The 24,876-nt window shown below is 33.3% G+C and overlaps 1 protein-coding gene across 1 annotated transcript; it reads left to right on the top strand.

Moving 5' to 3' along the window:
* Positions 1–14,804: 14,804 nt before the first annotated feature.
* LOC112030601 (uncharacterized) lies at positions 14,805–24,620 on the top strand. The gene is given in 15 exon segments (XM_024063275.2): positions 14,805–15,092; positions 15,581–15,949; positions 16,468–16,642; positions 17,623–17,706; positions 17,793–18,034; positions 18,137–18,356; positions 18,641–18,720; positions 18,801–18,885; positions 19,806–19,937; positions 20,034–20,147; positions 20,267–20,314; positions 21,102–21,186; positions 21,293–21,349; positions 24,135–24,223; positions 24,225–24,620. Coding segments are annotated over 14 exon segments (1,656 nt in total). The 5' UTR covers positions 14,805–15,092; positions 15,581–15,728; the 3' UTR covers positions 24,249–24,620.
* The last annotated feature ends 256 nt before the right edge of the window (positions 24,621–24,876 follow it).

Genomic DNA, 24,876 nt, shown 5'->3' with positions numbered 1-24,876 from the left:
AAAAAGACCAAAATACCTCTGAAACAAAAAAAAAAAAAAAAAAAGGACCAAAATACCCCCAAAACTCAGAAAATTACCAAAATACCTCCAAACCCCAAAAATGACCAAAATACCCCTCGAAACCCAAAAAATGACCAAAATACTGACGAAAATACTCCTAAAACCCAAAAAAATGACCAAAACACCCCGAAACCTAAAAATGACCAAAATACCCCTGAAATCCAAAAAATGACCAAAATACCCATGAAACCTAAAAATTACTAAAATACCTCCAAAACCTAAGAAAATGGCCAAAATAACCTCGAACCCTAAAAAATAACTAAAATGACCCTAAAACCTAAAAAATAACCAAAATACCCCCAAAACCTAAAAAATGACCAAAATAACCCCAAAACCTAAAAATTGATCAAAATAACCTAGAAACCTAAAAATAACCAAAATAACCATAGAACCTAAAAATAACCAAAATAACCCCGGAAGTCTAAATATTGACAAAAATAACCCCGAAACCTAAAAATGACCAAAATACCCCCCTAAAACTATAAAATGACCAAAATACCCTCTAAACCTAAAAAGTGACCAAAATACCCCTAAAACCTAAAAAATGATCAAAATACCCTCAAACCTCTAAAGTGATTAAAATACCCCTAAACCTTTGAAATGACCCAAATAAACCCAAAACCTCTCAAATGGCCACGAATAACATGAAACCTCTGAAATTTCCAAAAATACCCTAAAACCTCTAAAACGACCAAAATACCACTAAACATATGAAACAACCAAAATACCCCTCAAAATATCTAAAATGACCAACATACAACTAATCTCGTAAGATGAACAAAATACACTCGAAGCCTCTAAAATTACCAAAATAGGGGTTTGGGGCATCTTAGTCATTTTTTAGGTTTATGGGGCATTTTGGTCATTTTTTATGTTTAGGGAGTATTTTGGTCATTTTTTAGTTTTACGGGAGATTTTGGTAATTTTTTAGGTTAGGGTATATTTTTTTCGACTTACAGGTTTAAGGGACTTTTTTGTCATTTTATAGGTTTCGGGGTATTTTGGTTATTTCTTAGGTTTCGAGGATATTTTGGTCATTTTAAAGTTTAGGGGTTATTTTGGTCGTATTTAGGTTTCAGGGGTATTTTGGTCATTTTTTAGGTTTCAAGGAGTATTTCAGTTAATTTTTAGGTTTCAAATGTATATCGATCATTTTTTAAGTTTATGTGGTATTTTGGTCATTTTTAGATTTAGGGGCTATTTTGATCATTTTTAAATTTCTAGGTTATTTTGGTCAATTTTTAGGTTTCGGGGTTCTTTTGGGTGCTTCGTGGTTATAGTATAGACCACGAAGCACCCAAAAGAACCGGCTAGCACTTAAAAATTCACAACGCCATGCTTTGCTTATTTCATAGAAAACCTATAACACTTACCCAACCCCCCTCCCAAAAAAATAATAATAATAATAATAATAGAAAGCGTATAACTAAAAAAAAAAAATTTCCTCGTTGTCTAGTGTTGGTTAATTGTAACAATAGAATTGGGACTGAAGGTCAGATTAAAGGAAGCACCATTAAGGATGTCAAAGTCACATGGGTTTCAAAAAAAAATTTGGAAATTACCATTAAATACTACCATTTGCTGTAACTAGGGGATTGATCCAAAAGGCATGCTGATTTGACAATGGACAGTCCTGTTCTTCTGTGCAGTCAGTGTGCTTGGTGCAAGTGTTTCTTTGGTTTTGTTTGACCGTTATGTTGCTTAGTTGCGAAGTAAGAGCATTCCCATCAGTTCTCTCATAAAAAATGTCATTTTGACACATTAAAAAGTTATTTTATTATTTTAGCACATCATTTTACAATTCACCATTTATCAGATCTTCTATTTTTCAATTCTATATATTAAAATAATATATTCCAATATTAAAATAACATAAAAAAAACCAACAATATATAAAAATACAAAATAAAAAAACCAACCACCCCCACCACAACTCACAGGCCACCCCCGCTGCCAGCAACCATCAACGCCCCAACCACATCCTACCCACCACCATCTCACACCAGAAATAACACAGCAGAGCACCAAAACCACCACCATAGAAAAACAAAAACAACAAAAAACACAATCCAACCGCATCCCACACACCCACCCACTGCGGCCGCTAACCCATCCACTGCCGACCCACCCACCCATCAACACCCCACCACCGTCTCACACTAGAACCACCACAGCAGGACACCAAAACCACTACCACAAAAAAACAAAAACAACAACAGAAAACACAAAGATCGGCATCAGGTGGCGCGGCAAGGCTAAACGGAAGAGAGAAAAGCCACCCACTGCCGAACCCACTAATCAAATCACCGCAAAAAAAAAAAAAAAAAAAAAAAAAAAAAAAAAAAACCCCACAGCAACAGAGATCGGCATCAGTGGCGCAGCAAGGCTGAACGGAAGAGAGGTCGCCACCCACTGCCGAACCCACCCATCAAATCACTGCAAAAAAATAAAACCCACAGCAACAGAGATCGGCTCAGGTGGCGCAGCGAGGCTGAACGGAAGAGAGAAGCCACCCACTTCTGAACCCACGAATCAAATCACTGCAAAAAAAAAAAAAAAAAAAAAAAAAGCCATAGCAGCAAAGATCGGCGAGGCTGAACAGAAAGAGAGAAAAGCCACAACAATGAGAACGAAAAAGAGTGAAAGAAGAGATGGGTTGTCTGAGGAAGAATGAGAGAGGAGAGGAAAAAAGAAAAAAAAAGGAATAAAGTGATGAGAGAGGAGAGAGAAAGATGAATATAAAAACAATAAATAGAAATGGCATTCGGATCCGTACGCTCTCAAAAATGAGAGCGTACTCTAGCGTGTTGTATAATTTCAGCACATTTAACATACCTGATGAGGTTTATTTTTGTGTTTAGTGTGTCAAATGTGCCAAATATTTAGCATTTGACACATTTGAGAGACCTCATGAGAGTGCTCTAAGCATTAACATTAGATCTAAAAAAAAAAATCTATTGTACGTTCTTAAAACATTTTATTATCTTATTTTACATCTCTCACTCAACGTTTAATTTTATTTTTACATACAATTTATTAAAATAATAGAAACTATATTATTAAATAATATAAAAAATCGATAAATATTTACAAAAGAGAGGGAGAAAGTGATTAAAGTATATATATATATATATATTATCTTTACAACCCATGAACATGAGGTTATATAAACACAAAATTTACTGTTCATGGTTGCTAAACCCACACCTGGTAAAGATCAATTTTAGCGAGTAGGTTGCTAAAATAAAAATTTTAGTGAGTGAGTTTCTAAAATAGCAACTAGAGGGTTTTACACGCCCAATGCTAAATGCTCAATATAAATTCTTAGTTTGAGTATGGATGGGAGGCTGTGTGCTATTAGCTAGGAAGCATGGCACAGGTACGACACAGTAATAGGACAATTTTTGAAAAATTAGTACAAGGTAGGTAGAGATACATAAATTAATTCATTATTAATATATTTATATTTATACTTTGTATATATTGTTAAGCATTTTTTTTTTTATAATAATTTTAAGATATCAATTTAAAAAGCAATAATAGATAATACTATAACAAAATCCAAAATCCAAAATACACCTCGGTCGTGTTCTGTCATATTATATATATATATATATAATAAGGTGTCCGTGCTTCCAAGGTTTATATATATATAAGAAAGGGGTGTGACATGGTTGCAGCTGTGTCTCAAAAGTGTCTAGTATCTCTCATACATGTTGGACACGAACACGACAATCCAAATGATGTTCATACTTCCTAGGTTGTTAGTGTATTGTTACACTGTTGTGCTACTATGGCTTTTTTTTTTTTTTTTTTGTTTGTTGTAGTAGTTAGCTTCTTTGTAAGCTTTTAGTTTGAGTATGAGTGGGAGGTTCCTCTGATATGGAACCTCCTTGGTCTATGTTTGATAGTTTTCCCTTTGTATTATGTTTTGTAGTTAACAAAATCTAAACTAAATTATCAAAAAAAAAGGTATTTGATATGGAAAAAATCAAGTCAAACACAATGAAAAACTTTTTTTGTTTTGTTCCATAAGAGTGGAATTAGATAAGATATGTTAAATAAGAAAATTTTCACAAATTGCAAATCATTTTTTGCCACATTTGATGTACAGAACAATAGGAATGCAAAAGGGGAAAAATATTTTAGATTATCAAAAGTCATTTTATCTATTTTACGGTTTTACCTATCCAATTTTAAAATGTATCCCTCATTTTATTCTTTATTTTGCATTAACTTTTTAAAATATTCATTTTTTAACCCAAAAACAACCACCCTAACACACATTCACCACCACAAAACCCAATAACTGCCCCACAAAAACCAAGCAACCCATGCAAATTAGTAACTCACACAAAACCCAGCAACCCGCAAAACCCAACTACCACAACGCCGTTGCCGCTACCCACACTATTGCAACCCATGTTGAATTGTAGACCCACATCACACCACCCAATCCATTTGTAAATGGACGAGAGAGAGAGAGAGAGAGAGAGAGAGGGGTGAATAAAATAAGTGGGGAAAATATTTGCATTTGTTATAGTGCTAATCTATTTTTAGATGTTACTATAGCACATTTTGTAAAAATTTGAACATTGATGAAGCACCAGATGTAAGGATAATTTTGTGTATTTGGTAATCTATGTTGCATTTTAAGAGTTTTTGCACTCCAAGATGGAATGCTCTAATAGGTGATTTCTTAGTATAAACTCTACTACAAGAAATACGGTTTATTGTGGCGCTCCAAAAGGCCGTTAAAACCCAAAAAAGCACTACTAAAGGCACATTTGACCTTTAGCAGCGGCTGTTATTGTAGCGCTTCGAAGTGCCACCACTTAAGTGCCGCAGTAGACCTATTACGGCAGATGCTGGGGTTAGGCTTTGCTCGACAGGTGTGTTTGCGAGTGATTGACGGTGCCGAGTGTGTGTGTGAGATAGGGTGCAACGTGTGTGCATGAGAGAGAGAAAAGGAGAGGGTTTTGTGTAAGAAATGTGTGGGAATTGAAAGATGTAAGGGGGAAAAAATTTGGGAAAATTTTTTGCGAGAAGGGAAAAAAACATTTGGGGAAAGAGTGGGAAATTTTGTTTGGGAAGGATAAAAAATAAATAAATAAAGGCATAAATACACTTTTTGTCCCTATATTTTGGGGTCATTTCTATTTTAATCCCTATTTTTTTTTATTTTACCATTTATAGTCCCTAAAATGAAAAATGTGTTCTATTTTGGTCCTTACCATCATCTCACTAATGGAAATTGTTTACGTGGCAAACTGAGTGCACTGTTTACACACTAAATGCTGACATGGCTATTAAAAAAACGTATTTAGCATATTAAAAATTTCACTTTAGCATTTAAATAAATAATAAATCACATAAAAATAAATTTTTTGAATTTCTAAATTGTTTTTAAAATAAAATAAGATAATTAATTTTTTTTCTTTCCTTCATTATTATTATTTTTTTGGAAGAACATGTTTATATTCTTTGAGTTCTTCCCAAAATATAACTCATATTCTTAAATCGATAACAATTAATCAAAATAACATTTTCTCAAGCATTTTCTCACACAATCACACACTCAAAGAAAAAATTCAGCCCCAAAACCTCCTTCTCAAACCGGTTCTCCAACTCTTCTAAGACATTCTCAATCCTCTCTCTCTCTCTCTACTATCAGATCTTTCTCTAACTTCATGACTAAGCACTGCCATCTTCGTTCACCACACCACCATCACCAGATCTCTCTCTAACTCCATGACCGAGCACTACCATCTTTACTCATCACTCATCGATCCACTCTCTCTATCTCTCAATTTTGCTCAAAATCAAACCCAAATGTTTCAAACTCCTCCTTTTCAGACCGGTTTCTCTCTCTCAAACTGGTGGATCTCTCTCTCTCCCACTCAGATCAATGTCTCTCTCTCAAAGATCGGTTCTTCACTCTCTCTTTTGCTCAAATCAATGTCTCTCTTTTAATGGGTCTCTCTCTTGATAGGTCTCTCTCTCTTTCTACCTCGTCCCTCTATGTTGGTGATGGTTAGTGGTTGCGGAAGTGGTGGTTAGTTAGGTTCGGTGGTGAGTCGTGGTTATGGAAGTGGTAGTCAGTTAGGTGGTGAGTCGTGGGGTGGGTTTGTTAATTGCTTGGTTTTGGTTTCAATGGGTTTTGGTGTTTTAGATTTAAGATGTTTTGGTGTTTGCTAGGTTTGTTCTCAATGGGTTTTGGTGTTTGGTTGCTAAGACAATGCAAGAAAAGAAACAAAAATTGACTAATCCAATTTATATCCTAAAAGAAATTCTCTTTTATATTATTTTCTGCTACTGCTAATTTTTATTTTTATTTTTTTAATATTCTGAAAAATTAAAACAGAGAACACCCACATAGCTCTGTAAATTTAGCATAACACAAACAAATTTACAATTTATTAGCAAAATTCCCTGAGACCCAATTCGAGTATTAGAAATACAATTCCAAAAAAACAAGACTAATTACCCAAAAATGAAATTCTAATATCATTGAGATTAAAAAAGAAAAGAAAAACTAATTTTTACCTCGCTTCGTCAACGCTGTCGATGGCAAAAGCCAAGCATTTGGCTTCGTCCAAACCTTGACAGCTGTTTTTGGGGCTTCAATCGACAAGCAATGGCGGTGAGTGCTAATAAAGAGAGACCCAAGCTAGGTTTTGAGAGTGAGGATGCATGGCTGTGAGGATGTGTGGCAGTGGTGGGAAGATCGATCGTTGGGTTTTAAGAGTGACGAGAGATTTGAGAGTGAGAGAGAATGTGTTTTTTTTTTGTTTTTTTTATTTTTTTTATTTTTAGAGGGAGACAAATGGATAAGAAATGAAAATGTTGCACGCTAACGTGATAGGTTTAGGTGAAGGAAAGGAAAAAAAAAATATAGGGAAAAAATTGGACCAAAAAAGTGTTTAGGCAATTAAAAGGTCTATTGCGGTGGTCACTAGAACTGCCACTATAACTAAGAAAACATGCCTCAAAAAGGCATACATTGTGGCAGTTCGGTATACCACCGCTATAACTAAAAGAAATGCTACTAAAACACATATATTGCGACAGTTTTTTATACCGCCGCTATAAAGTGCCACAAAAGACTATATCTATTTTGGCGTCTAATGGTACACCACAATATTCTCATGTAAGGGGCGGTTCAAAAAAACTCTGTAATATGTGACATATAGCGGCAGTTTTGAAAACAGCCGTAATAGCCCGATTTTCTTGTAGTGTCTTTGGATTGAGTAGTTGCTCCCAGTCATGATTTATGAAAGCATTTCTAAGCACCGTAATGTAAGATTATAGTTCCATAGGCTCATCATGGGATGGTATTTTTGGGCTCTAGAAGGATTCTTCAAATGGTTAAGGATTACACTTTATTTAGATTTATTTCCTCTAGATACTTTATGGATGGTTGATCATGACAATTCATCCGCTTTACTTAAGAATAAAACACCTCAAATCTTTACTACTCCTATTTGACAAGCTTACTTTCTCTTTGTTTAGCAATAATACCTACGGGACCCAGACTGGGCTGTAAGCCTATAACTAATTTCCAACAGTGTCAAGTCAAGTGGGCATTTCTTATTCCTTTCCATTGCTCAAAGCACAAGATCTGACCGCTTTCTCGATCGGTTACATATGGCATGGTTCCTCAACATCCAGATACAGCCAGCCATCCATGCTAACATCTTTAATATTGTTGGCTTGAGCTTTCCCTTTCACTGAGACATATTGGACCAATGGTCCCAATTGAGCCCTTGACTCTTGACTCGAAAACAAAAATCTTGGTTTCACTTTGTTCTTCTTTGTTGTTTTCTTATACAAACACGAACTTAGATAAGTGCAACATGCCGGATGCGTCTTTTTTGACATTCAATTAATTACATGTGTAATAAGTGACTGCCAACCAACCTAGGCTTAACTAATTTAAAAGCCATATTTGACAATTGACACTCCTAAACTCTAGCTACCTTTTTCCCCCTTTTATAAAACTCAAACTCTAGCTATTTGGATTATGAATTTGGAACGTGGTGAATACTTGAAGTTTAGTGTATGTGCATCACCCATCCTACCAAAAAACAGAGTGCATTAAAATTTATACCATATTTTGATAATGCTCCATGACAAATGCAATCTCTCTCTCTCTCTCTCTCTCTCTCTCTCTCATATAAACATCAAGTGGTATTTCTTTCATCTTTTTTTTTTCATATGATAAAATCAAAATCCCTTGAATATGGTGCTTAATCTTTTATAAAACTCAAACTCTAGCTATTTGGATTATGAATTTGGAACGTGGTGAATACTAGAAGTTTAGTGCATGTGCATCCCCCATCCTACCAAAAAACAGAGTGCATTAAAATTTATACCATATTTTGATAATGCTCCATGACAAATGCAATCTCTCTCTCTCTCTCTTATAAACATCAAGTGGTATTTCTTTCATCTTTTTTTTTTTTTTTTTTTTTCATTTGATAAAATAAAAATCCCTTGAATATGGTGATTAATCTTTTTTTTTTTTAACCTTCACCGCATGATTTCTCCTATTTTTTGGATCTAAAACAATGGATTAGGTTCTGTGATGGTCTTTTATATTAATGTGTGTGGGGTCAGCATGGAGATTATAAAGTCGTAGAGCTGTAAACGAGCTAAGTTTTATTAAGTATTGAATGTTTAAACTTAGCTCAATAACAAATATAAAATGTTCAAGCTTGACTTGAGTTTGAACCAAGCCTACAAAGTAAGTTTGAGCTTGAACTTGTTAGATAGTCCAAAAGCTTGAGCTTCGCTTGACTTGACTTGATTCATTAGTTAAGCCAAGTCTAAGCTCAATATCAAGCTTTTGAGCTTGAGATATAATATAAGTGCATTATCAAGCCTATATTAAGCATATTATCAAATCTATTTGATTTAGACATGTGGTTCAAACTCTCAATTAATTAAAATTTTAATAAAGTATTATTTTATTACTCAAGCTCATATTAATCTTATTATCAAGTCCATAAACCAGCCTAAACTCGACTTGTTTTTTATTGAGCATTATTGTTCACGAGCCTATTCATGAAAAAAAAAAATGCTTGAGCTCAGCTTGTTTATCAAACAAATCTAAAAATAAGACTCAAATTTGGCTTGTTTATTAATAAAAAAATATGAACAAACATTTTATTGAGCCAAGCTCGAATTGTTTATTAATAGTTTAATTTATTTACAGGCCCTTTTAAAGTTTGAAGGAGACCAATTATCTGACCCAAGGTCAAACTTCAAAATCATCAACTTCGGGACAACAAATTTAGCAAGGCCACAAAATTGGGTCCTAAATAATGCTTAGCATAAGGTTGGACATACCTCGTGGATTTGATATCTAGACAAAAGATATTTCCCATCCAACACAATTTGACACTACATGGCATTTTTTGAGTCTGAAAACGATGTGTTATTGAATATTGACAACTAGAGTAATCGACTGGAAGAGTGTGACGAATTCATGTCCTTGATCTTAACAAATGGTTTTCATTATATTTAAAATTGATGTATACCTTACCAAGTGGATTATTGAACATGGTCCATTATATATCATACTCTAATTCTACCCAAGTTGCCTAGGTTGTGGGGCTAACTTTTCCAAATTCCTAAATCCTTTTTGTAAAGGATTTAGGTCTCATTACTCCTCCTCATGTATACTCACTAAAGAAGATGGATAGTCGCCACTCATCAAGATTATACAATGGTGCACTAAGCACACCTTTGAATAAAAAGTAACCCTAATGTTTATTTAATTAGTTTGAAGTAATGGAATATGGCTTATGTAGGGACTGATTGAAATCACAAAAGCTGACCTGATTGGCTCCACCATCGTTCTATGATGGTTGGGGTACTTAATGGCATTACGAATAGGAGGGAAGGAAGGAAGGAAGGAAGGAAATGGTTGCCTCAATCATCATCCATGCCAGAGGGAAAAGGCTTTTTAATCGGCCCTTCTATTAGCATTGTCAACATGTTGATAAAAATAACTATTCAAACTTAAGACTGTGGTACGTGATTCTTAAATTAAAAAAAAAAAAAAAAAAAACTTAAGTGGTATGTACATCCGTGCGGAGGGAGAGCTTGGGTTTGATCTCATGTCCGGGGTTAGTCCAGTGAAATGTAGAAAAAATCAACCATCCCATCCTATTGTTGTATATTTTAAGGGTAATATTTATTGCACATAAAAGTATAATTTCTTTAAAAGTATTTAACGTAACCTATTGTGCTCGTTTTTAATATATTTAATGCAGCATCAATAGTAACTTGTGCTTGTTAATAAATACCATCTAATTTATACAAGTTTCACATTTGTCCATAAATAATAATAATAATAATTATTATTATTATTATTATTGTTGTTGTTGTTGTTGACAGACTTCTTGTTGTTAAAACAATTTGTCAGTAAAGTATGAAAAAGTGTACTATGTAGGAATATAGGATTTTGGAAAAACAAAGATAAAAAGCCTTATTATATTTTTTGGGTACATGAAGCCTAAAAGATATTGTTGTACACACATTGCAAATTGTAATTCTAGTTGATTTGATTAGTAAAGTTTCTTGTCATCAATTCTTGTTTACACCAAAAATTAATTGTACATATTTTGTAAATTGTAAGTTTCAGTTTATTTATCTATACAATTATTTAAGAAACTTCCTCTGTTTGGATTCCTCATTTTTTAGTTCAAAAATGTTCATACACCCTTATGTTTAAGTATGGACAAAACTAAAAGACAACTTCGTAAAAATGCAACTTTAACTCTCACTAAAATATTAGCTAAAAAATAGAATCACTCTTGTATTAATTTTCAAATTGATTTATTTACTTATAAATTATATTTTCAAAATATAAATTATATATATATAATAAAATAAAACAGTTTTTTTTTCTACAAAATCAGACCACTAAAATAAAAGTATAGATAATAAAATAAAACACAGTTTTTTTTCTACAAAATCAGACCGCTAAAAAAATAAAAGCCTTGCGCGTGGGATGAGGCTAATGTCTCTTGTTGTCAAAATAAATGAATACACATGGTATCATTTGACACGATTGTCACGTGGGGTTTTAACAGGCATGTGATGTTGTCCTTTCCAATATAACTAAAACGAAGGAAGGAAGGAGGGAAGAAAGACGAGTAGAAGAGAAGAGAACGGAGGTAAGGGGGAGAGGGTGACACGTGTGAGGCATGCGGCGCTGTATCTGAGGCGGACATCAAGGCTTTGAATGTGTTGAGTGGGTAAAAGATAAGACATTGTTTTTAGGCAATTATTCTTCACAGTTTTCCTTTTTCCTTTTCTTTTTCCATTGGGTTCATTTCATATCCTCCTTACACCTAGTGCTCCAGCTCACCGCCCTTTGATGCAACGTTTTCTTTTTATCATTTACTTCACGCCTTTTCCCTTTCCCTCTCTCTCCAATTTCTCGTTCCTCTTTCTTTCTTTATATATATATATATATATTTAACGGGATTTGCGTTTGCCTAATTGCTTCTCTCTCCAATTTCTTGTTCCTCTTCCTTCCTTTTTTTTTTTTTTTTTTCCTTTTTTTAATTGTTACAGTAATTTTATAAAAGCATATATAGTTTTTTTTTTTTTTGAAACTTATTTTTTTATTTATTTTCTTAGCTAAAGTATATCTGTACTTAGAAAAAAAGTAACCATTTAAAATTTAAGACAAAAAACTATTTAGAAATTATATATTTGCTTATTTTAGGCAGTTTATTTGTATAATGTAAAGTTTTTTTTTTTTTTTTTTGAGATACCAGCAGGATTTTATTCAATTAGAAGAGGAATAAAAAATAACAGGAAAGAAATATCTGGAAGAACAAACTTCATCCAGGCTAAAACAAGAAAAGAATACCTTGCTCTCTTTTGACTAAAGCATGAGTTACAAGATTGCCCGGTATAATGTAAGATAAAAAAAATTAAAAAAAAAATTAAAATCAAAAGCTAGCTTATTTCCAAATCAGTGTCGGCTCAATGCTATAAATAATTGATGCAGTCACCTAAGGCACCAAGTAAAAAAAATCCCCCAAATTTTAACCAATAGGGTTATTTCTATAATTGTAATAATACTAATGAAGCTCAAATATTAGCCAACAATATTCTCAAAAAAAAAAATAGCCAACAAATAAAGAAATATTTTTTTATCAAATGAAATACAAATAAAAAAAAAGAGAAATGCTAACATTTTTCACAATACTTTTACAACAAATTCTAAGTAGCAAGTTGTTACTGATGACAAAAAAAATTAGTGGTGGATTCAAATTAGAACCAATAACAACTTAACACCTAAGATTTGTTGTGAAAAATATTGTGAATGTAGCATTTCTAAAAAAAAAAATAGCAATAAACAAAAGAATTCACAATATTTTTCACAATAGTTGTGTTCACAGATTTATACTAGTTTTCATCTAGGTTCACCACTAACATTACACTCTTTTTTTTTACCACTATCAATCTGTTATATCAACAAGTGTGAAAATTTTTGTCAATTTTTTTTTTTTTTTTTGTGTTTATAGACTTTAAAAAAAAAAAAAAAATCTATGCGGTTCATGTTAATTAGTTGTAATTTTGCATCTAAAAGAAGATAATTAGTTATCGCCTTAGGCCCTGAAATGCATCAAGCTACCCCTATTCCAAAAAGCTAAAAATTAAATGATTTGAAATAAAGTTGAGACAAAAAATGGTGTGGGATCCATAAGCAGTAATGGCTATTACAATCTTTTTAAAGATGAATAATTATTCATCATTTTGAAGAATAACTATTTATAAAGAATTGCTATTCCAAAAAAAAAAAAAAACTAAAAAATAGCTAAATCATAAAAATAACTATATTACATTACCATTACAATCTACTAAACATACTCTAAATAATTTAAGTAAAAACTAACTTGTAATCAGTTGCCAAACACACACGAAATGATTCTTATAATTATATTTAGGACAAAACTTTGATACAATATTTAGGTGTTATTTTTTAGATTCCCCTCTTAAAATTCAATCATGTGGCTTATGTCTCATGTGATAGAAGTGTTTTTTAATTAAGTACAACAACATGATTGAATGATAAGAGAGGAACGTAATGAACAGTACTTAAGTATTATATCTAAGTTTTTTCCTTATATTTATATAGAGAAAATTACATTTTATCACCATAAACTATACTCTCTAATTATATGATATTGTTTTGAATAACAATTAAGAGGAACAAAACTTTCCATTTTGTATCCATTGTAGCAAACTTAGTAAACTTTTAAAAAATGAATATTTCAACATATGAAAACACTAGTAAAACAATCTATTCCTTTCAATATCTCAAAAAAATCTATTTCTTTTTAATTTTGTTGCAAATAAAGGATCTAAGCATTAGCATCTGTATGTGTATAATAGAAAAATGTGTTAAATTTACACATTTAAGCTCCAAAATCACTCACATCAATCAAGTTAAAAGCATGTAAATTTGCAAAGTTGTTACGATACCATAATCAATGCAAAATAAATAAATAAATGTATCAATTTTACACATTCAACCCCCAAAATCACTCACATCAGTCAAGCTAATAATGTGTAAATTTGCAAAGTTGTTACAATACTTGTGTAAATTTATACTGACACTATTCACTTTGCATATAGTTTTTTATTATTTTATTACGTGTATTTCGAGGCTGAAGGAAGACAGTGGATAATGATTATTGTATGTGAACAAAGAGAAACAATTAAAAAAAAAAGTTGATACTTTAATGTAATGTAGTGTAAAATAGATAATCTGATGTGGAGTATTTTGAAAAGTGAGTATGTAAAATATAAAAAAATAGGTTTTTATACTAATACAGACGTAATTTTTTACGCAAGCTGATGTGACATGATTACTGTAGCTTTGTATATCATTATTTTTTTTCTCTCACCTCTTGTCTCATCAAATTCCTCACTCTCTCCCTCTCACTTTATGAAGATAATAATAAACAAATAATGAAAAATGATTATTAAAATAAAATAGAATGTAGAATAGATAATTTATGTGAGTGTTTTTGAAAATGGGTGCGTAAATTAGAAAAAATATGTTCTTATACTAAAATAGGAAAAAAAAAAGTTTGCATGAACTAATGTAAATGCTCTTGAATCCTATCTATCTATTAAATTTTTTTTATCATTATCTTCTTTTTTTTTTTTTTTCTCTCGCCCCTCTCTCTCTCTACAAAGATAATAAAAAACAAAGAATGAAAATGATTGTTTAAATAAAATAGAATTTAAAATAGATAATCTTATTTAAATGTTTTGAAAAATGGTTGTGTAAATTTAAAAAAAAAAAAGTTCTTATACTAAAAAAAAAAAAAATTGCACAAGCTGATGGAAATGCTCTTGAATCCTATCTATCTAGTAAAAACACCATCATTATCTTAGTTGGATAATAAAATAAAACCATCATTGTCTTAGTTGGATAATAAAATCAATCATAGTGAAATTCAATATTATAGTTTTGGTGCTGTATTTATAAAAAAAGAGAAAAAGAAAAAGTAGGAAAAACAAATGATTATGTTGTCAGCGAAAACTCACGATAAATTGAACCCTATCCGGGGTTTTGCAATGCATAGAGAAATGAGAAATAGAGAATAGTCCCAAAATAAACAATTGAGTACTCCTCAGGCTCAGTTATTATATTTTAAGAAAGGGGGAAAGAGGCAAATAAAGAAAGACACAAAGTGCAAAGAAACAGCAAATAAGCATAAAAAAGTCGTCAAGTATAAAAGCAAGAGTCATTAGACCCCAACTTTCAACCTTCAACTTTCAACACAAAAAGGCTACGGAGCAACGAATGGGGCATCAGGATCATCATCACCATCACCCTCACCCTCACCCACACAACATCAAACTTCTCCATTCCTCTCTTCTTCCATTTTCCAAACCGTAATTCACGCTCTTCTCTCTCCCCCTCACTCCGGTTCGGTTCTTCTCTAGGGTTTTACTTTCGCTGCTTCTCTGCTTTGCTTTGCTCTTCTACGGTACGTACTTTACTCGCTCTCTCCCATTTCCAAATCTAGGCCGTCCGATTTGCTTTTGCTTCTCTCTAGGGTTTTTTTTTTTTAAAAAAAACTTCCGAGTTTGGAGTTTTGGACCTGGAATTCAGTTTCTTTGTTTGTTGGAACTTGGATTTTGATTTATTCAGTTTTGAGCTTTTTTTGGTTGCTGAGAAAATGTAGGAAACGAAAAAGTATATTGAACTTCTAGGATTCTAGATTTAGACTAAATTATAGTGTTTCAGCAATTAGCTTGTTGTAATTTTTTTTATAAGTTTCCTCTCTAGGTAAGTAATTTTCGGTGTATCAGTTCTAGAAAGTAAGATCTTTATGCGTGGCTTGCAATTGGTTAGGAATTATTTTGTTCAGAAATCTAATTCAGATTTTTTTGAGGCGAATTGAAATTTGTTGCCTCTTTTTTTTTTTTTTTTTTTTTTTTTTTTTTTTTTTTTTTTTTTTTTTTTCAATTACAGAGATAATGCATTGGACACTTAGGTGATGGAATCAGCATCGACGATGAAATGTTTAAACTGTAATTTTTTTGTAGAGTTGAAGTAAAATGTGCATTTGAAAGTGTGGATTTTCGAGGTGAGGTATTACTGTATTAGCTGACTGAAAGAAATGGAGAAGATGAGAAGTTGGTTCAGTAAGTTCAAGTCGAAAGACAAGTCAAAGCCTTCGAAGAGCAATGAAACCACAGGGAATGGGAAGGAGGTGTTGAAAGTGCCGACGAGTGAGGAAGTGCCTTCGAATGTGACAAAGCAAAAGGTTGCTGCTGCGAAGCAGTATATCGAAAACCACTACAAGAAGCAGATGAAGAGTCTGCAGGAGAGGAAGGAGCGGTAGGATTTCAATGCTTCTTTTTATAACAATGAGCTGATGATGTTTGAATGTTTGAGTCGACATATTAGAGAAAAAAAAAATGCAATTTTGTTTTTCAACAATTCTGTTGGATTGAAGATGTTTGTTTATTATGAATAGTCCATCCCTCCCTTTTCCTTCAGTTTACGGGAGTACTAGTTACCTTCCATGGGCCATGAATAAGTGATAAGTGATTGGTAATGTGTCTGCATGAAAACCAAAAAGACCCAATTTGTTGAACTCCTCTTCTACAAGCATATTGTAACAAGAAGAGCAATTTACATGGCCACTTGTTTATTCTCTATGGTCAATGCTTACAGCTAATGCTGGCATAAAGTTATTGGCCATAAATGATTTCACACCTCCTTCTAGGCCAGTTATTATCTTATAAAGTACCCAATTTCCTTATAAATGATTTTATTATATCAATGTGGCTGTTGAGATAATCAAGCTTTTAGAACCTTGAGTGATGGTATTTTAGTTCTTGAATAAAACTCAGACGCCATGTACTTGAAAAGAAGTTGGCTGATGCTGAGGTCTCTGAGGAAGAGCAGAACAACTTGCTAAAGTTTTTGGAGAAAAAGGAAACAGAATATATGCGACTTCAAAGGCACAAGATGGGTGCTGATGATTTTGAGCCATTAACGATGATAGGGAAGGGCGCATTTGGAGAGGTATAACCTTTTTCTCTTTGACATACTTCTATGTTGATTCTAATTCATTTGTATGTGCATGACTGTCCACATTTTGTAGTGTTCTTACAGTGCTATTGCCTGTTGTATATATCTCTATAGAAAGAAATTTAAAATATGCAGCTAGTACAATTGGCAGCAACAAGTTAGTTTTCCTTTCTTATTACGATTTCCCATGTTGTTTACATCTCTCTCTCTCTCTTTCTTTCTCATGGTGGGATTGTGTTTTGGAAGGAGACATGGAGATGAGTTATGACATTTACTTAGGGGGTTGATGTAACCTAAAAGGGATTGGTTACTTTCTAGAAGATAGAGGAGAAAGAAGCTGGAGGGGAGGGAAAGGAAGATAAAAATTATGAACACAAGATTTGGAAAAGGGGGTGGAGATAGATGATTGGAAACAAGAGCAACTAATTCTTCTATGCTTTTACCATGCAAAGAATGGTCTCTTGCTTTACGTCTATCAAATAGCCTTTACATAGACCCTCCTTCCCTTAAGGCTTAAAATCACCCTGGATACAATAGCCAAATGACCTAATGAGCTAAAATAACTTTTAAAACAAGACTTGGAACTTGTATGGAAATCTTTACATGAATATTTCCTATAAGAAATCAAATCGATTTCAATCCTAATGCTCACCTTAAAAATAATTTCCTAATTTAAATAGGATATGCAAATTCTTAATACAGTATGCCTGCATCAGTTTTATTTCATATTTGTTATGGTCACAACAAGGCAAGCAAAATTTCTTCCTTTTTAAACAATTTTTAAAAAGGATCTGCTGTTAGATCCAATGTACTTGATTTTCTTGGAATTGCTACTTACTGATGCTCTGACTGTTTCTGGCCATATAATTAACCTTTTTTGTGAGGTTTGTGTTTGATTCTTTGTGATGTCCTAATAACACAATTGATGTATTGATTCCTTTTATCTTATGTGAATAATTTTTCTTCTGTTGCAGGTTAGAATCTGCAGGGAAAAGGCAACTAGTCATGTATACGCTATGAAGAAGCTTAAGAAATCAGAGATGCTTCGCAGGGGCCAGGTGTACATTTTACCAAGCCTAACAGAAATTATATTGAGACTATTATTCATAGTGCAATTTGCTAATTTGCATATAAATTTGTTCAGGTTGAACATGTGAAAGCTGAGAGGAATCTACTTGCAGAGGTTGATAGCAATTGTATCGTCAAGCTCTATTGTTCCTTCCAAGATGAGGAGTATTTATATCTCATTATGGAATATCTACCTGGTGGAGATATGATGACTTTATTGATGCGCAAAGATACATTGACAGAGGATGAAGCCAGGTTTTATGTTGGGGAAACGGTCCTAGCTATTGAGTCCATCCATAAACATAATTATATTCATAGGTATTTTAATGTGTCTAAGTTTTGTGACAGAGGCTTTACATATGTTATTTCTGCTATGTTCTTCTAGTTTTAGTAAACTCTTTCCATATTTATACATTACAGAGATATCAAGCCAGATAACTTGCTACTCGATAGACATGGTCATATGAAATTATCAGATTTTGGATTATGTAAACCACTAGACTGCAGTAATCTCCAAGAAAAGGATTTTTCTCTTGGAAACAACCTTAGTGGGGCTCTTCAGAGTGATGGACGTCCTGTGGCACCAAAACGCACACAACAGGAGCAACTTCAGCATTGGCAGAGGAACAGGCGAATGCTCGTAAGCTCCATAACCTCCCATGAATGAATGACTGTTATCATTATATTATTGCCTCTATCGACAGAGACAAAATTGCAAAGTCTTCACGATGCTTTTTCTTCATTACTTTGAGGGTTTCATTTTCATGTTTGTGCTATGGAAAAGTTTTAAGTCTTATCTAGAAAGGCTCCAAATTCATCTTTTTCCCAATGAACTTTGTTTTAGCCTGTGTTTTTTTTAGAATATTTAGGGTGACTACCTAGTTATGTTGTTAAAATGTAGTTTAAAATTATATAATGTTGCAGGCTTATTCTACTGTTGGAACACCTGATTATATTGCCCCAGAAGTTTTGCTGAAGAAAGGATATGGGATGGAATGTGATTGGTTGGTATTGAATATTGTTTCTCTTTTAACCTTTCTGTTTTAGGATACATGCTGGTGACATCCTGTTAATACTTATTCAGGTGGTCTCTTGGTGCTATCATGTATGAAATGCTCGTGGGATATCCACCTTTTTATTCAGATGAACCTATGTCAACTTGTAGGAAGGTAACTTCAGGAATACGAGTTCTTTACTTCTATTCATATGATTTCTTAAAACATATGTTAAGAAAAGCATGTTTATATTATGGTCATCTGTAACTTACCATTAAAAATAGGGTTAGGCTTGGAATAGTGTTATGAAATGTCGATCCAACTCTCCACATTTGTAGTAGTAAAAATATATTTAGATTGAATTATCAAAAAAAAAGGTTGTGCGCATGTTCTTTGCATTAAATGAATGAGTGTTGTCTAGCATGATTGGAACTTCTTTACCATCTGCTGGCCTTGTCATATATTCTGCAGCTCTGGCGTAAACAGGGTAATCATGTAATCCAATGAGGCCTTAATCCAGTTTTGGAAATGATGTGGCGATCTGTATGGAGGCACCATAATGAAGAAAAGTTAGTAGGGAGGGATTGTTTTACCCCTTTGTTATTTTTTGAGTCTGTTTAGAAAGGTCTGGAAATTAAATTGTTTGCTACATGCATCCTTACAAATCAACATATTGGTGCTTAGCATTTTGTTTTGAAAATGTGTGGATGGTGTGGATCTCAAGATGAACCTGTCCCTAGTTTAACACCTTTACTATGTGCTCTGTTTCCAAATTGTGCCTTTAAGAGGTCAATTAATACAACCTGTTGCCACCATGCCATAAACTGCATCCATTGGGTATTTGTCATTCCTGCTATCATACAAAATATAGTGAGGTGGCCTAATTCTCTCTTTTACACCTAAAATTTTTTCTTCTTGGTAGAAGATAAAATTGCTTGCTCATGGCAACTCTGATGCATTTTCCTTTCTGCCTTTTGTACCTCATAGCTTTGATAAACTCTAACTACTACAGAATATAATTAGCACATATTTTGTTGGCCCTACGTCTCTTCGTCATTATGATGGAACATTGCCCCTCTTTATTGATTTTGCAGATAGTTAATTGGAGAACTCATTTGAAATTTCCAGAAGAAGCAAAACTGTCTCCAGAAGCAAAGGATCTGATAAGTAGACTGTTATGTAATGTTGACCAGAGGCTTGGAACAAAAGGCGCAGATGAAATAAAGGTGTTGTGTGGTGTGTTCTGTTCTAAATTCTTTCATTCACTTTTAAAATTTGAATTACTAATTAACAAATTGACTTGTTGGCTTGGTTATTTTCAGGCCCATCCATGGTTCAAAGGCATTGAATGGGACAAATTGTATCAAATGAAGGCAGCATTTATTCCTGAGGTCAATGATGAATTGGATACTCAAAACTTTGAGAAATTTGAAGAGGTAAGTTTTCTTATATATATAATTCTTAAAAGTATGAAATAACACAGATTTTCCTGTTTTTGAGGCATGTTGTTGCTAACCTTTATGTTCTTTCTCTTGATTCGTTGATGATGGTATAGGTTGACAACCAAATCCAAACTTCTTCAAAAGCAGGTCCATGGAGAAAGGTTGGTATATATAATTTGAGTTGATGGATTATGAGCATAAAGGTGCTGAAGTTGACTAGTAGTATCTTTCACTAGTATTAGTGCCCCACATATATGCTTTCACTGCTTGAGCACTTTCATCGCTAAGCCACAGTCTGTTGTATCCTCAACTTGGCAAGTATCTGAATTTACAGATCACTGTTTTGGCAATAAGGTTCATTTGGTAGTTATTGCATGTTCATCTATGTTCACTCCAATGTTGGTAGTGTGCATTTTTCTTTAAATATAATTGCTGTTTGGTAGCTGATGTTACTCTATTTGTAATAGTATCGGTGTTTTGTTTGCTTCCTTAAATTCACATTTGACATTTATTTATGTTATTTATAGTTGTATAGTTGAATTTCCTTTCTGGGTGTAACACCCTGAACTTTTAGGTGCATTTGATTGCGCAACGGTGAGGTCATTCAGAGTAATAGGGTACCGATGGAATGATAAATCTTCCATCTATTAATGTAGAGTCTTTGACGTGGTTCTGCTCTGCATGTTCATAAAAATACAGTATCCTCTATCCTTTATTTAGGAAGAGCACAAATCGTTAGTGTTTTCCTTTTCATTTTCTGTGGTCTCTGCAACCGAAATTGTTTAGCGTTCAATTTATCATCAAATTTTATGAGCATTTTCATTTTTATTTGGTCAGTTGATACTTCTTGAGGTGCCTTTAATTCATAGAATATTTGTTAGCATCACATACTGAAAAGGGTGGTGTTGATTGCTAATTCTCTTGTTGCCATTTTGTCCGCTGCTGCAGATGCTGTCATCTAAGGATATCAACTTTGTTGGTTACACATACAAGAACTTTGAAATTGTAAATGACCATCAATTACCTGGGATTGGTATCTACCTGCCTCTCTTGATGCATGCATGCATCTTTTTGGTTGAGCTTCGTTATTTGTTATTTGGCAATGATTTTTACATGACTTTTGTGTGTTCCTACGACAGCTGAATTAAAGAAGAAGAGCACAAAAACAAAGAGGCCATCCATCAAGTCCCTTTTTGGTAAAAAAATTTCAGCACTATTCCTTTTATTTTTGGAAACATTTTTTCAATTTAGTATTGTCTCAATATTAAGTTTACAATTTTTGTGTGAGGACCAAAATGCTGTCTCACATACCCACGTATGATAGAGCTTTTAAATGTTCTAGACCCATGTATGTTCCTTCCATTGGAAAGGGTATTGGGCTCATCTTTCTGTAATTTCTTAGATTTGTTTCCCCACTATTCTGTCTTTGAAACAACAATGATTAGACAAGTAAGATTTTTGTAATGCTTAGTGTAGGACCTGAAGGTACCTATTTTTTAAGCAAATTATTTATTTCCATTTCCTTTCCCACTAATGTAGGTTGTATGGCAAATTGGGGAATTTGTCTACATGTGCTTGTGGTGGGTTTAGGGTTATGAGAGCTTATAGGTCTAAGGTTTAGAATTGTGGAACAATGTTGTTTTGTGGTTGTGTAGGGGAATTGAATGGTGGTCTGATGAGATAATGGCTATGTGGTAGGAGAAAGTATGTAGGGTTTTGAATGGTAAAAGAAAGGGCTTGATTTAGGGTTGTAACTTGTAAGGAAGAAGGAAAAGAGAGGTTTTTTTATGGTGTTCAAGGATTGTATGAACTGTACCCTTGAACAGTACCACAAAAAAGAAAAGAAGAAGAAATGAGAGAAGAGAGAGGGAGAAAAGAACTCGCCTCAATGCTCAAAACGCTCAATAATTTTATTAATCAACTCCCTCTTTTGAATGCATTAAGCACTAATATATATAAAGACTCTTGGACTTAAAGAAAATAAACTTTAACACTTAGAATTTCCTTGAAAATTCTAGACTCAACTAAAGTACCGAAACACACTTGATTTGCAAAAATAGCAGAAATTACATATATTCCCTCGAATACAAAATTGACCATAACTGATAAAATAAAAACCCAAATAAAAAACTGTTTTAACCAAAAAGACTCATACCTAGAACTTTAAAACCCACACAGCCTTTACTTCAATTCAAGGTAGTCAAAGGCGAAAGGCGACCTTAAGGCACCAAGGCCTTGTATCGCCCGAGGCGTGAGGCGACAAAAAGGCACTAGCCCGAGTAAAGCGAGGCGCCAAATTCTTAATATATTTATTATACATATAGAACTTAAATCATATGTACCTAGTGTATTATAATATTATAATGAAGTGTTTTTCAATGTGTAGCATGAAGAAATTAGGTCTATCAAATTATTTCAATATAGGATTAACATGGTTTAGGCTCTATTAGTTAGTTCTAACAATACGTTTTACAATAAGCTTCTATATAACATTAAGTCTTACAAAACAAATTTGTAAATTAATTTAACTAACAATAGGTTTTATAACATGCCTTTGGAAATTAATAGTCTAAAAATAGGTTTCACAAATCGCAATGGCCCAATTGCAAGAGCGGAGCTGTACCAACTGAGCTATATCCCCCGAGCCAAGTGGAGCATGCATGAAGGAGTCAGATGCTTCTTCTATTCTTTTACTTGGCGCAACTGGCCATCCTGGACTTGAACCAGAGACTTCTATAAAAAAATTTAAAATTAAAAAAAAAAATTTAATTAAAAAAAAAATTTTGAGGCTCTTGCCTTAGCGCCTTTTTCATGGCTTAAGGCGGTTGACTTGCTTGCCTAGGCTCTAAAGGCGATTGCCTTACTAATGGCGCCTCAAAGGCTCTAAGGCGAGGCGCCTTAGTGGCGCCTCGCCTCGCCCGGGCACCTAGGCAAGCGCCCAGCTTGCCTTTGACTACTCTGCTTCAATTGGACTTCACACATGGACCCCATAAAATATTTGCAAAGTAATAGCAAATCGATCTTCCATTACTGCATCACCCACAGTGTATGATATCAATGTTCATTAGTCTCCCTTATTATACTGATAAAGATTCATGGATTTTTCTTTTTATGTATAATTTATGGGACTATGAGTAGCAAACTCCATTTTCTGGTTCTATCTCATGTTAATTTCCAGATTAGGCAGTTTTATACAAAGTTCTGATACCCTTTGTTTCTTGCTCTAGTTTGATTGTGCTGGTACTATTTTTTGTGAAATTTAAACTACTTCTGTTAGAAATTTTATAAATATTCCCTTGGATGATCTTCTGGATTTGGTAATTTTATGGATAAGGTGATATTAGACAAGTATCTTATACCCTCCTTTGTGACCATTTTTTGACAGAGAGTTCAAGTAATTTTTTATTTGAGAGAGGGCTAGGGCCTGTTTCATAATGTCTGTCGAAACAGTTCTCACAAAAGACTTGAAGTGTGCATTTTGCATCACACACTTATTTGTTTCTTTCTTTGTTCTCAGAAAGGCGAAAACAGAATCTCAAGAATGTCAAAATTATGTTCTCTATTTTCATTGCTTTTTGGGGTTGTTCCCCAGGAAAAAAAAAAGGATTTTAGAAAATCTGCCAACAATTTTTTTGGTATGAAAAATATTTTTCTATGTTTAAAAGTTAATACCATGAAACTGTTCTTTGAAACAATTACTAAAGGTGGCACTAGATTTTGGATATGAGTGGTATCAGTTGAATTGATTTTATTAAAAAGCTGATTCATAGTTTTCAGATTAATTGTTTAAATGTAAGCTAATCCAGTTATTGTTTTTTAAAATTTTGTGGGGCCCAATAGTTTGTCCTTAACATAAGTTGTTTGTTATACATGGTATGCCTCAGATGGTGACAGAGAGAGATTTGTGAATACATTCATCAGATTTTTAAAATTTTTAGAACTAGTTGCTTTTTTCTTATAAATTTTGTTCATCTATTACAGATGACGAGTCAGCCAAGGCTGCCAGTCAACCTGTTCAGGGGAGTTTTATGAATCTCTTGCCTCCCAAAGTAGAAGTTCCTGAGAAACAGAGACAATCCTAATAAGCTGCACTAATTTTTTCACGTAACATCTGATGGCCATTGGATCCAATAAAAGATCCGCTTTGTTCTTTGGTGAATGGCTTTTGTTTTACTGATTCCTGCATTTGGTTATTTTAGAGTGAGTTTTTGGGGCAAAGGCTCCAGACGAGTGGTTTGGTCTCTGTAAAATGGCTTCTGGAAATATATATATATATATTCTTTGAGAACTCGTGCATTCTTTTCCCTTTTACCTTCCTCAGTAGAGCTGGGAGAAAAATCCGTTGTATAATACCAGCATCATTATTTATGTAATTAACTTACTGTTAGTATTGGTGATAGTTGTACTGTTTCCATATGAGGGAAAAAAAAAAGATTTTAATTGATATAACCAGGTTTTTTTATTTTATTATTATTTTTTTTTTTTTTGAGAAACATATAACCAGGTTTGTGATTGTACATTTGACCTCATTCTACCCTTTAATCTTATTTTATTTTTTTGAGAAACAAACACACACACACAGAGGAGAGAGGGAAAGGGGATCTACCCTTTAAATTTAAATCATGAAACTTATGTTCCATTTGTTCTAGTGTAGAATATTCTCAATGTTTTCAGCTTTTGCATTCTTTGGTGCATATCTCAAAAACGTATGAAAATGCAAAAT

This window comes from Quercus suber, unplaced genomic scaffold (genome assembly GCF_002906115.3).
Source record: "Quercus suber isolate HL8 unplaced genomic scaffold, Cork oak 2.0 scaffold_931, whole genome shotgun sequence".
Classification (NCBI taxonomy): domain Eukaryota; kingdom Viridiplantae; phylum Streptophyta; class Magnoliopsida; order Fagales; family Fagaceae; genus Quercus; species Quercus suber.
Note: the sequence above shows the minus strand (reverse complement) of the source record. Positions and strands in the feature narration are given on the sequence as shown.